This window comes from Grammomys surdaster, unplaced genomic scaffold, assembly GCF_004785775.1.
Source record: "Grammomys surdaster isolate TR1022 unplaced genomic scaffold, NIH_TR_1.0 200, whole genome shotgun sequence".
NCBI lineage: Eukaryota > Metazoa > Chordata > Mammalia > Rodentia > Muridae > Grammomys > Grammomys surdaster.
The window spans coordinates 39,763-52,647 of record NW_021604645.1 but is presented as its reverse complement, the minus strand read 5'-3'; the positions used below and the strand labels follow the sequence as shown (position 1 = coordinate 52,647).

Sequence of the window (12,885 nt, the reverse complement as noted above, 5' to 3'; positions counted from 1 at the left end):
TAGAGGCCCAAACACAGGCTTCAGGTGCTACCCCAATGACTTGCAGTGGGGAAAGTCCCTGTTCTCTCCTAGTGGGGGGTGGAGAGCAGAGGGAGAAGAGATGCAGCAATACTAAGGAGGCCACATCAGAAGTGGAGAAGACAAGAACTTCGTTCCAACTATCATTACAACAGTAGATGGGTGGGGGAAGGAAATGGGGGTTTATATTTCTTCCAGTATAAAACACAGTTCTCTGTAGAACTATTCTGGGTCATAGTGGGTAGGCTCACCTGTGTTCTTGACATCTTTTGATGAAACTGCACTTAGATGGATCAGCTATGGAAACTAACCATCTAGTAGCACAAACATACAGCTGCTGATTTTGTTCACTTCCCATAAACTGAGGATTGTGGATAAATTACATATAATGCTCCAATTTTCTATTTAAATAAGATAGATTTTTAGAAAACCCAAATAGCTTTTTAATCTTGCCTATTGCAGGCGTCAGAATCAGTGGGACCATTTTGTTAAATGTTTAGATCTCAGACCCAACCCCAGGCTGAGTTTGTGGGTCTGCAGTGGGGCCTGAGAATCTGCTTTTAACAAATGGTCTCAATGATACTGAACTACTTGCTCAACATACAAATTTCACAGAGCAGTAATAGGAGCATATCCTGATCAACGTATTCATGAAATCCATTTGTATGTTACATCAGGATCTGCTTTAATTTTTGAGCCTGAACATTGCATGTATACATTGATCATGGTACAATGCATATGACTACTCCTAGTAAAGATACTAGACTATTAGGTAGGCAGTCTACCATGGCAGATATAGCATCCCTTATCTGGTCTACCTAAATTGGGTCTTGGCTCAGCTGTCATCATTTGGATATGGATTAATTCTTGGGTGTCTGCTGACTTGTCAGCGCTACCTAGTATGGAACTGGAAAACAAAGAGAGAAGTATCACCAGTACATTTAGCCTGTTTTGTCCAAGTCCTCACTCTATCCTTAATGCCCACCTTCGACCCTGTTATTGTGAATCCTATGATGCTCAGTCCTTTCCATCATCTGATCTCAGCAATGAATCCTGTTTGGCCTTTTGTTTCCTTGGACTATCAACATTAGGAGTCTTAGAGTATAGTCTGTCTACCATAGGTTAATGTATATGGCCTTTTTCATTCCTTACCAAGTATGCATTGATCAATCAGCAGACTCCGAAGGAGACTACATGTCCTATGAAGCCTATATACGAATATTGGCAAAAATACAGGCAGCTGATCCAGCGAACCGGTTTAAGAGACCAGATGAGCTCCTTCATTTGCTGAAGCTCAAGGCAAGAATTTAAGGACAGCTAACGAGAGGCCATATGTGGTTCTGAGGGTCATAACAATTTGATCATTGTTGGTTGTGTGGAAGCTCTAGGTTCAATCCCTAGTATCATAAACATTCAATCAATCATAAAGAAGTCATCTGACTTTTATAAACTTGTAATTATGGCAAAAGAAAGGGAAAGATTACCTTAGTCAGAATGTCATTTTGGCCTTTGGGCCATATTTGCTTTTCCGTTTTCAGGTGTTTCCAACTCATGATGTTAAGCCAGTGACAGTTGACCTGGCTATTGGTTCTGAGAAAACACTGAAGATTTTCTTCAGCTCAGCTAATGGATATCATATCATCGATGCAGAATCTGAAGTTATGTCTGATGTGACCTTGCCAAATAATGTAAGATACTACCTTCAGATCTCTAGAAGTTATTATAAAACACTTTAAATTTTTCTGATTATCAAAATTCTCAAAATTTAAAGGTACAACTTACACTGCAGCAGAGATCTAACAGGTAACTTGCGTATGTCAGAAAGTATTGGCACCTAAGGAAAAACCACTAGTTATTTCGTACTTCAGATATATAAATGTGGTCTGTAGACAAATTTTCATTTGGCCATAATGATTTTATAACCTTTAAAAGCCAGACTTCTATTGATTAACCAGATATGATAATTTCAGGCCCGTACTACCATCTGGCCACTATCAACTGGAACTAATTGAGGTCTGCCTCCTTTAAATGGCTTTGTATTCTATACTCATTGTCCATTCATCTTTGTGCAGTCATACTAATTGGCCCTAAGATGCTTTTCAGTTGGCTTTAGTATTTCTAGGCCCTGTAACTAATACATTTTGTTAAGAAATCAATAACAGTATTGCATATGTGCTCCCCTCTTTATTGCATTAGCTATAGATGATAGCAAATTATGTAAAAAGAATCATTATATTCATTATATTCCAGAATTTCTGATGGAAAGATTCAGTATTTTTAAAGTAATGGCACAATATTTTTAAATCATGAATGGTTGGATACAATTAATATAAAAATCTTGACCATAACATCATAGTCCACCAAATGTATCATACAAAATATTGATGGTGGAATTGATAGTTTTCCTGTTGAAATTTATATTTAAAAGGAATGCTTTTACTAGCAGTTTTTTGCTTCATTCTTTCTTGATATTCAGTTTGTTGAACATTACAATTTTAGCAATTTATCATTATGCAAAATCCCTGAAGAAAGTATGAATGGACTTTAAATGACCCTATTTGTGTGATATTTTGAACCTTTTTGGTAATATAATCTGTGTCTCTAATAACACAATTTTAAAGACTATAGAAAACAAGCATCAAAACATTGGTGAGGACATCTTTAAAGATGAAGCTAACAATTATTAGCTAATGATCTAGTAGTTGCCTATTTAGACAGCTTACCCTGTTTGTACTGTGAAAATACTAAATAGAACATCAGCCAAACTCACAAAATAATTGTGATATAACTGGATTATTCTTCAGTTAAATTACCTCTGGAGCTTCCTATCTCTTAGATTTATCAGAACAGATAGCCTTTCCTCAGAAGCCAATACAATAACGTATATTCAAAAATTGGTTTAAGTTTATACTTATTGAAAAACCAAACAGGCATATTAGTGCATGCATGTAACCTCACAACTTTGGAAGTATAGGCAGGAAGTAATCCAGAGTCAGCTTTTTAGCAAATTCAAGGCCAGTCTGGGATACATGATTCACTGGCTTGAAAAATAAAATCATTGAAGAAACTTAAATCTAGGGAAATTATTTGCTTTTAGTAACAATCAATTAACTATAGAACTTTGAATGAGAAAAGGTGTTACAAATCATTTTCTGACCTAATTAGGATGCCTCACAGATATGCAAATATATTTTTAGACAAATTCCCTAGTGTCTTGACCCACTAAAATAGAAAGGACTCTAAAGGAGAGGAGACTGTCCTAAAAATACTATTCTCTCAGAAGTGCTTGATTACAAAGGCTCTGGTGGTGCCGGAGAGCTACATGTGCTGAAAAGTGTCCAGTTGCTTCAGATATCATCTGAGAAAGCAAGGGAATTACCTCAGATGCTGTCTGGACTTGCAACAGGCCCAGTTTATTACAAATAGATCTTCTTGAGAAAACCATATTTCTTGCATTTTCTTTCATTCTTTCTTATCTGTTTTCTGATTCAACTGCTCATGCAAGTACCCAGGGAACGCATTAAAATTGCGTTTCGCCTCTGGATTCCCATTTTAGTTTTGAGGATTGTTGTTGCTGAGACATGGCCTCAAGCACTTGGCCTGAGTACGCTGGCTTTGGCAAGTATAGTTTCTGACCCTCCCTCTCTCTCCCCCCCCCCATAACTTGTTAATTTTCAGAAACAGCAGAACACATTTCTTGTAATTCTCAGAGAAATACCATCAATGTCATAATATCTCTGCTCTAAGCAGATTTTGTCCCATTTATGAATCTGGAAGTTTACAAGTGCTTAGTTTTCTTTTAATATTTCCTTATTCTGCAACAAATACTTCTGAACTCTATATTGAGCCTATTTTAGCATGCGAATTGAATGAGAAAATCTGCATTATATTGAAAAGGGGACAAATGTAATAAAATAAACCATGAACAATAGTAAAGGCTGCCCCTTAAAATATTTAAGCTCAAGCTGTTTGAGGTTTATTTTTCTTTTTTTCATGAATTTGCTGATGAGCAAGCGTTACGTATATGATTTATTGCTTGGTCACACATACATTATGAAAATATTGCTTAATTTCTGAAATAAATCTGAAATTCAGGATTGTATTATTTTTCCCATTATAATACACAATATTTTTTGTGGCATTTCAGGAAACTTCTCTGTATTAGAAATACATCTCTCTTTTTTCCTCAAATGATTATCCTAAATGAAAAGAGAGAGAGAATATTAAAATTGATGGTTTTGAGCCATAAAGGAAACTGACTCTTCTAAAATGTTTATCTCCTGCCACTGACTTTAGACACAAAGGCTAACTTTCCCCCTACACTTTGAATATCTGCTCTTCAATTAAGTAATAGTTGTTTCGATTAACATAATAGCGATAAAATGCTGTATACAAAAAAGTCTTTATGAAGCGTAATCCTACTCACTGGAAATCATTACACCACAGAATGTCGTCATTTTACCTGATTGCTTGGGACTTGGCGTGATGCTCTCCTTCAATGCTGAAGCTGCCTCTGAGGAAGCAAATGAACAACTTCTCAAGAAGATCCTTGATGTGTGGAAAGACGTACCGTCTTCCGTGGGTATGTACAAAATTTCTTTTGCTCTCAAATGATCTAGACAAGCTTTAACAGGATTAAAAAAATGTCATAAATAAGTTTTCCTGAATTGTTTCTTTTTCTTAAAGCACTGAAGGGTATACAATAAAAAAAATACTTCTATTTTGTCTGGTCACTTTATAGTGTTGTATGTGTGTAAAGTCATTTATACCTGTAAGTTGCCACCCAGATGGCAATATGGGTATAACCCCACTTTTTCAGACTACAACCCTAAACAATGCAGTACTGCTGGTCTGGGAAACTAAAATAACTAATTTGAGATTTTTTTTTATCTTCCTAAGGTTTGGTAACTAGGTGACAGAAAATATGCAAATAGTTAAAGTATTAGAAATGGTAAAGGGTAGAATGATAAGATAAATGACCAACGCCTCTCTCTTTCTCTCTCCCTCTCTTTCTCTCTCTCCCTCCCTCTCTCTCTATATCTGTCTCTGTCTCTCCCTCACTCCCTTCCTCCCTCCCCCCTCTTTCCTCCTCTGTGTGTGTCTGTCTCTGTGTGTGTTTCTCTGTCTCTGTGTCTCTGTCTCTCCCTCACTCCGTTCCTCCATCCCATCCTCTCTCCTGTGTGTGTGTGACTGTCTGTCTGTCTGTCTGTCTGTCTGTCTGTCTCTGTCTCTTTTTGTGCTTCTCTGTCTCTCTCTCTCTGTCACTCTGTCTCCCCATGTCTGTGTGTGTGTGTGTGTGTGTGTGTGTGTGTGTGTGTGTGTTTGCAGAGACAGAGTGGGTTATAGAAAAGAGAGAGACAACAAAGGAAAGAAAGGTTGTTTGTCCAAACAGAGGACAGAATCCTCTGAAATGTCTATGGGTAAAAGTGACATCCACAGTGTTTTAGTGACCAATTTGAACAAACTCCTTTTCGAACAATTTTTTTTATGGCATGATGGGGTTTTTGTGGGTTTTTATTTTGCAATGCATCTTCAGAATGTTTAAATTATTTTTATACATGGTTGATGTTGAGGATTGTCCTGAAAATCTGCTCTAATTTCTTCCAACAGGTAAATATTCACAGAGGGTTTTAAGCCATTATAAGTGACAGACACTTAGTGCTTATAGTACAAATTGATGAATTTAGGGCAAAAGGAAGTAAGCACAAGGAGTTGTGTTATATCTTGTATAGTGAAAAGTCACGGAACGATATGTGAGGTAGGACCTAGTCAGGCAGCCCAGTGAAAGAAAGCCTGCTAGGATGTGCAAGGACTGGCTTCCATCCCCAGAACCTCAAAAAGTACATGAGTCAGAAATGAAAATCAGGTAGCTAAGTTCAAAGGGGAAAGTAAGCAGAACATTAATATTCAAGCCACTCAATGATCATAGATGTAAAAGGGATTTTAAAAGTTGTCTACAACATTTCTTGTCCTTAGGCAAGAAGAGTTCTAACCAAGATCAAAAAGCTTGGTAAAATTTGAAAGACGTGTATACATAAAATAACATATAGCACAAACACATGTGTTTTGTTTAGCATATATTAAGAATATATTACAATATAGCACTGATATCAAGGAAATAATTCAATCTGTTTTATACTTCAACACAACTTGCTGTTTACAAATAGCATAAAACCAGATTTCCCTAGGCTAAAATTTACATTTCTTTAAACCATAATGTTTTCAATAACAAGGACAAAATCCTTTATTCCCAAATAAATGTATCAGAGTTTAAGAATGGTAGATAATTCATAATTCTAGAGCCCCATTTCAGAAAGCACACTTTCAGTTCAGCAAGTAGGGGCAGATCTGTAAAGATATACACGGGTTCTGGACTCAGTAGACAGGCTGTTAAATTTGAAAGGTTTACTCTAAGCGGCTGTTGAGAAGAATAGTATTTTAATAAAATAGTCACAGGAGTATAAGAGAAAATTGAATTCATACATGTTAGGCCAGTTACTAGTTTTGGTAAGTCAGGTCACTGGTTCTCCGAACTTCCTGTGCCCACTTTAATTCTGGCCTGAAATTACACTATTAAAATTATTTAAGAACAGCTATTTTTTTCTTAGTCAAAATGTGACAGAAATTTAATTACAATTTTTATATCAAATTCATACAGGTAAATAGTCTGACTTATAATAAAAAAACCAGGATAATAAATGCTTTGTAATTTTATTTGAGGTCAGATACATTGCTTACATTATGTATTTGCTAGTTACTTTTACAAGATTGTATGTAGTCTTTTATGAATTATTTTTTTTAAATTTATTGCACACATACAGCATGTAAATTTTGGTTTAAGCAAGAGTCCCTGAGATCATTTGATAAAAATGAGAGATTTTTTTAAAAGAAGACAACTATACTAATGCTGATTTTCCTTCTTTTAAAATAAAGGAAAACAGAAAGTCAGATTAATTAACAAATTCTGGTTTTAAACAAAGTGCCATGTTTTGTATTTTAACTTCAGTTAAAATTTGTGTCATTTTAAATGCTATAATTTACTTTATATATGGAAATTTTCTTCCTTGCAAATTTCATAAAGAATAAAAATTGAAAGTTAAACATTTAATATTGCTCCTTATGCTATAAAATATTTCACAGAATCACTGGAGTATATGGACTTTTGATAATTAAGGTTATGCTTTCATAAATGTTATTGCCATGGTGGGTTATAAAACATGTATAAAAAGTTTAAAATGTAATACAATTTTCCCCAGAAGGAAAAACCCTTAAGTATACAAAATTACTCTCAGTTCTGCTTATAGCAGAAAAAAATTGTTCAATTAAATTAGGTTTACTAAAGTCATTATTTGAATAAGATATTTTTTTAACAGATTTAGTTTTTTCAGGACTGAGAACTGAACTGAAATCCTTGCACACTACCACTTAGCTAAATCCCTACTCCCTGTTTTAATTTGTTGAAAAATCAGTTTTCTATGTTATGCTACAACACAGCTCTTTATTAGGAACCTTCCCTTTGTATCTGGTGTGATACTGTATCTCACCTACAACATAAAAAAAAAAAGTAAAGCCATGGATTGATCTGAGCAACTAGAAACAGAGTCATTACCTCTTGGGTTTGTCTGTGGTCTGATAGTGCATGAATACAAACATTAAGAAAGCTCTAGCAAGTCAATATTCATCACTGCAGTACCTATAGAATACCAATCCTAAGCAACAAAATGTCGAAAATGGCAGACTTCAAAAATAAGATGAAGAATAAATGGGTTTAGCTTAACCTAGAACTATGAGTTCCTTAATGGTTAACTTTAGTTATGTTTTCATATCACTGTAATAAAAAATAAATGTTCTTTTGCCATTTCCAATTGTATTGTAGCTTTTGAGTGTACAAAGAGAATCACTGGATGGGACCAAAAGGCTATTGAAGCGCGCTCTCTACAGTCAACTATTCTCGAGAATGAGCTGAAGCGCCGCTCAATCAAGAAACTGAGATTTCTGTGTGCCCGTGGTGACAAGGTATAGTTTACACCTTTCAGTAAAGTAAAAACAAACTAATCCTTGAAATTAATTAGACTTTATACCTTTTTCTTTTGCATATTTAGGATTTTTTTTAAATTGGCACACTATTAATGAAACGTTCTTCTTTTTCGTAGTAGAAACATATTTGGTAAATAATGTAATTTTGTTTCAACAAAACTCATTTTCAAAGTACAAATCTCTAGTTATATACTAATTAAACTTGGATATTTTCTTTGGCATGAACTCTTTCATTACTTTTGATCCATGGTCGGTTTCATTTTCATGCCAAGAAATTTAAGCAAAAAGTGAGAGCAAATCTACCTTCTTAGAATGATTTAAGTATTTTGACATGGATTACCATAATTTAATCACACAGATGAATGACATTCTTTGTGACATTTCTATGCAGGTCCTCCATGTGCACTACTCAGGTCTACACTCCTTTTATCTCCCCCACTCCGAATACTGTTCCTAATCGCTAGGTTGATTTTTGTTTAGCTTTGATATATTAAATAAAAACCACTAACATTTCGTTTTTAGCTTATTTTTCACTTAAGTTCTCTAGTTTTTGCTGAAAATTAATGATTTCATTATTTTTATCCATTCATTTATAGATTGGTCCCTAGTTTGACTCAAACATTATTGTGGATACTGCTCCTATAATCATGGGCATATAAATATCTCTAGTAGGCTGGTACCCAATTTTGGTAGACAGATGCTAAGATATGTGAGAACCAGATCACATGACAAGTTTATTAGTTTTTTTTTCTGTTTGTTTGTTTGTTTGTTTGAGGAACATTCATTCATAGTATTTTCCAAAATGGCTAGAATAATTTCCACTCCCACCAACAGTGTGTGAAAAGTCCTCTCTAGCCATCTTGTCAGTGTTTATTTGCTTGTTAAAAATCTTCCATTTCTAGCTTTCAGTATATTCCAAGACTAAAAGAAAAAGTAATTACATTTCTTGACTATACAGTTATATGTTAGGTTATATGCTTGCTATTTTAGAACCTTTATCTCAGTTTATCCTCACAAGCAGGTATGATGATAACAATTTTACCAGGAAGAAAACTAAAATGGAGACTCGGAAATTTTCTGTGAAATTTGATCAGTGTTAACTATTAAAATAGGTAGATGGGAAAGTTCATAACCTAAGTTAATTATTTTAAGAAACAATACTGTGAAAAAATAACCTTGAATATAATTAAGAATTATTACCAAGGATTGCACAGAATTAAAATTGATATCAGGGAAAACAGCCAAGTTGTAGCATGTTGACAAAATGTCTGCAATTTCGGGGATTTCATGTGAAGAAGCAGGGTTTGAGGTCAGGAAGCTTCGGATTGCAGTTTTGGTTCTGTCACCTAACAAGATGTAAGAACCAGAAATGTTTAACTGATCTTTTTTTCTTTTGTCAGGGGTCAGGAGAGTGCTGGGCATGGAACCCAGGGTCTTACACATGCTAGGCAAATATATCACTGAGTCACATCACCAACCCTTATTTGATCTTTTTAAAATTTAATCCCTTTATCACTGAAATGGAACTATCAATAACTGTTCTGGGAACAAAGGTAGAATTGTAATGTATCATGTGCACATGTAGCATCTTCCAGGGTATTTGGCACAGAAAAGGTGTGAAGGGTAGCTGCTGGATCTTACCCTCATCATCATTAGGTCTAATGCCCTGCTTACATATAAGCATCGATGACTTTAAAACCTTTGCCTTCCTTTTGTGATTTATGCCTGGGTTCTATTCTAATTTTCTTTATTATGGAAGAACCCATGTTTAAACAACGTGTTCTCCCTCAACACACTGCATTTAACTCATTGTACCAAGAGAAGGAGAAAATGTAACTCAACTACAATCTCAAAAGAATAAAAACAAAATGATTTTAATTCAATAATACAAGGAAACAAATTATTTTTTTCTATCATTTGCCACCTGTGCTTATGTTTAACAAGTTACTGAAATGTTCTAATTTTTTATGACTCTCTATTTCTGTAAAATGAACTGACACTATAAAATGTAGAAATTTTAATTATAGGATTCCTCCCTTCCATTTTTCCCTCCAGCCCCTCCCTGTTTACCTCTCCCCAGTCTTCCAATTCATAGTCCTCTTATTATAATAATGAGTTCACTCATCACTATTGCATAAATATATCCATCTGTATATGTGTATATTCCTAAATATAACCTGTTCAGCCTACAGAATGTTGCTTATATGTATATATCCAGGGCTGACCTTTTGGCACTGAACAACTAATTGCTGTGCTGTTAGCTGGAGAACACTACCTCTCTCACTTCCTGCTCCTAGCTTTTGTCAGTTGCCTGTAGATCATTGTGTAGAGTTGAGGTCTCATGGGCTTTTCTCCATCCAGTTCGATGTGTTCATTGTTGCCATCCTTGCTCGGCTAAAGGAAAGTGTTATAACCAAAAGTAATATGAAGCTTCCAGAGAGAAATATGATCCATAAATATATGGCAGTTGGTAGCTGCAAAGGGAAGGAGAATCATTAGTCTTTGGTAAGATGCAAGAGAGTGGCCACTGGTATCTTCCCATGATCCAATGGATGGCCTCACACCTGTGCACGTATGGTCAGCACTGAATGGACCCAGAAAATTATCAATTTTAAAAAGAAGGCAGGAATCTGGGAAGAAACATGTTGATGGGGTCGATAGTTAATTGAAAGGGAAGTGACCGAGTGATCAAAATTTATTGTTTAGATGTGTGAAAGGCTCCAAGAACAAATTTTAAAAGTGAAAACAAAGCCAAAATAATGAAATACATAAATTACAATTATGTAGACGATGGTGAAAAGGTTACTTTGAAATATGTAATTTAAATCCCAAGCTAATCAAATGTATGTCCCTTAAAATGAAGAAAATTTGCTCCAGACAAGATGGCTTAATATTTTGATTCCATCAAATTATAGTTATACACTGGTGCTTAACACTTGTATTTATTAAGTATCTAGTTTAAATGTGTTAGAAACTCACTGCTTATGCTTTTTTTTCTTGTGTTTTTTTTAAAGATGTTCTTTGCTTCTACACTGAGCAATCGGCGCAGCCGGGTTTACTTTATGAGCCTGGGAAAACTTGAAGAGCTCCAAAGAAGCTATGCTGTTTAAAAGGGGTCCAGTGATAGACTACATTTACACCCATCACATATATGCCATTGCATCCTAACATTGGAGTTTTATCATTAGGGGAAAACTTTCATCAGAGGCTTTTAATGTAGCACAGAGTAGTTTGGATAAGAAATGCAGCTTCATAAAGAAAACTATAGCAAGCTCTATGTACTCCAGTGGTGTACAATCTGTTTTGCACAAACTTCGTAACCTTTGTTACTGTGAATTTAAACAGTTCTCTTAGGACAGTTTGGACAGTATCTGTATTCTGATTTACAGCATGGAGTAAAGAAACCTGTTATAAATTACATCACCAACAACTTTCAAAGGAATTGGCCCTAATTAAGCTTTTCCAAACCAAAACATATATACATGATTTTTTCCAAGCGAAGGTGAGATTAAAAGACAAAACATAATGAATTTTACAACCCAGACAAAGGTTGAACAATCTGTATGCACAAGGAAAATTACATTGATCAAGGGGAACATGCTATCCAATTCGTTATCACAATAACTCCACAGTTGAAGACCAATTGTGATTTTTTCCAGCCCCTTGTTAAATTTGATTTCTCTATATAAAGAAAAAGAGAAGAAAGCATCAGATGCTTGCTTCTGCCCTCCTAAAAGCCCCAAATATGTGTAATAGCTGTTTTTACAAACTACCAATTGATATATTTACTATCTTGAATACAGGACTGAACTCCAATGCACATGTACTGTAGAAAAGGGTTTTTTTTTAATTCATCAAAGTAGGCGTCAAATTTTGTCCCCCAAATTGGCTGAGTTTTGAATTTTATTATATAGCAACACTGTGACCATCAGACAGCATTAAATATTTTTAAATATTTAAATATATTTTAAATACATTAAACTATATAAAATGCCCTTAGTGTTATTAAGCAAAGTAATGCAACAAAAGGAAAAGAATGTTGATGGATAATAATTATATTTTCACATTTTTATTACTATCAATTCAGAAATGAAGATAATCGAGGTGATAATCCAAATTTAGAGTCATTTGTTCTAGATATGAAAATTATAGAATTTTAGAAAAATATAACATCCATTGTATTATCAAAGTTTGCAAAATTAAAGTAGTGAAATTCATGCCAGTCCATATCCAAATATTTGATAGACGCCAAAAATAGGTGACATTTGCTCACCTATGGTAACTGCTACCTGATTTTTTTTAAAAGCATGATTTATACCTATCCATCCTCAAAGACATGGTTAGTTCTGGAGTAATAGAAAAAGCTACAGAACCTACCACAAAGTATACCTCAGTAAGTCCTCTAGCCCTGCTTCTCAAATCTGAAGACTGTGCTAGCAGGATAATAATTTTTAAACTACCTGATTAACCAAAACAAAAAGCAGCTGACTGTGTGTGATTTCCTGATAGTGTATCATTTCCTGGCACCTTTGTGCCAGAAATGAAGATTTGGATTTTCCTAATGACTTCTATCAAGTAGTAACTCAGTGTTCAGATTGTAGGAGAACCTGAATCCAGACGTTCAAATGTGATTCGCCTTTCTGTTACTGTGACACACTAATGTGATCCTAAAACTGGCTTATCCTTGAGTGTTTACAATTCAAATTCCTTTTTTAAGTTCAGTAGTTATTTTAAATAAGCAAACTTTAATATCAAATTAATACCTTAGAAGTAGTTTTCTTTTTTAAAAAAAAAAAAGAGAAAAAAGAAAATTGTACACCAAAAGGCCAT

At 34.6% G+C, this 12,885-nt stretch overlaps 1 protein-coding gene across 1 annotated transcript in view; it reads left to right on the top strand.

The window, feature by feature from the left end:
• Nrk (Nik related kinase) overlaps nt 1-11,165 on the top strand; it is a 93,138-nt gene extending 81,973 nt beyond the window's left edge. The window contains exons 26-29 of the mRNA XM_028770327.1: nt 1,557-1,706; nt 4,465-4,600; nt 7,895-8,034; nt 11,070-11,165. Coding sequence (XP_028626160.1) covers nt 1,557-1,706; nt 4,465-4,600; nt 7,895-8,034; nt 11,070-11,165 — 522 coding nt within the window. The remainder of the gene's footprint in view (nt 1-1,556; nt 1,707-4,464; nt 4,601-7,894; nt 8,035-11,069) is intronic.
• The last annotated feature ends 1,720 nt before the right edge of the window (nt 11,166-12,885 follow it).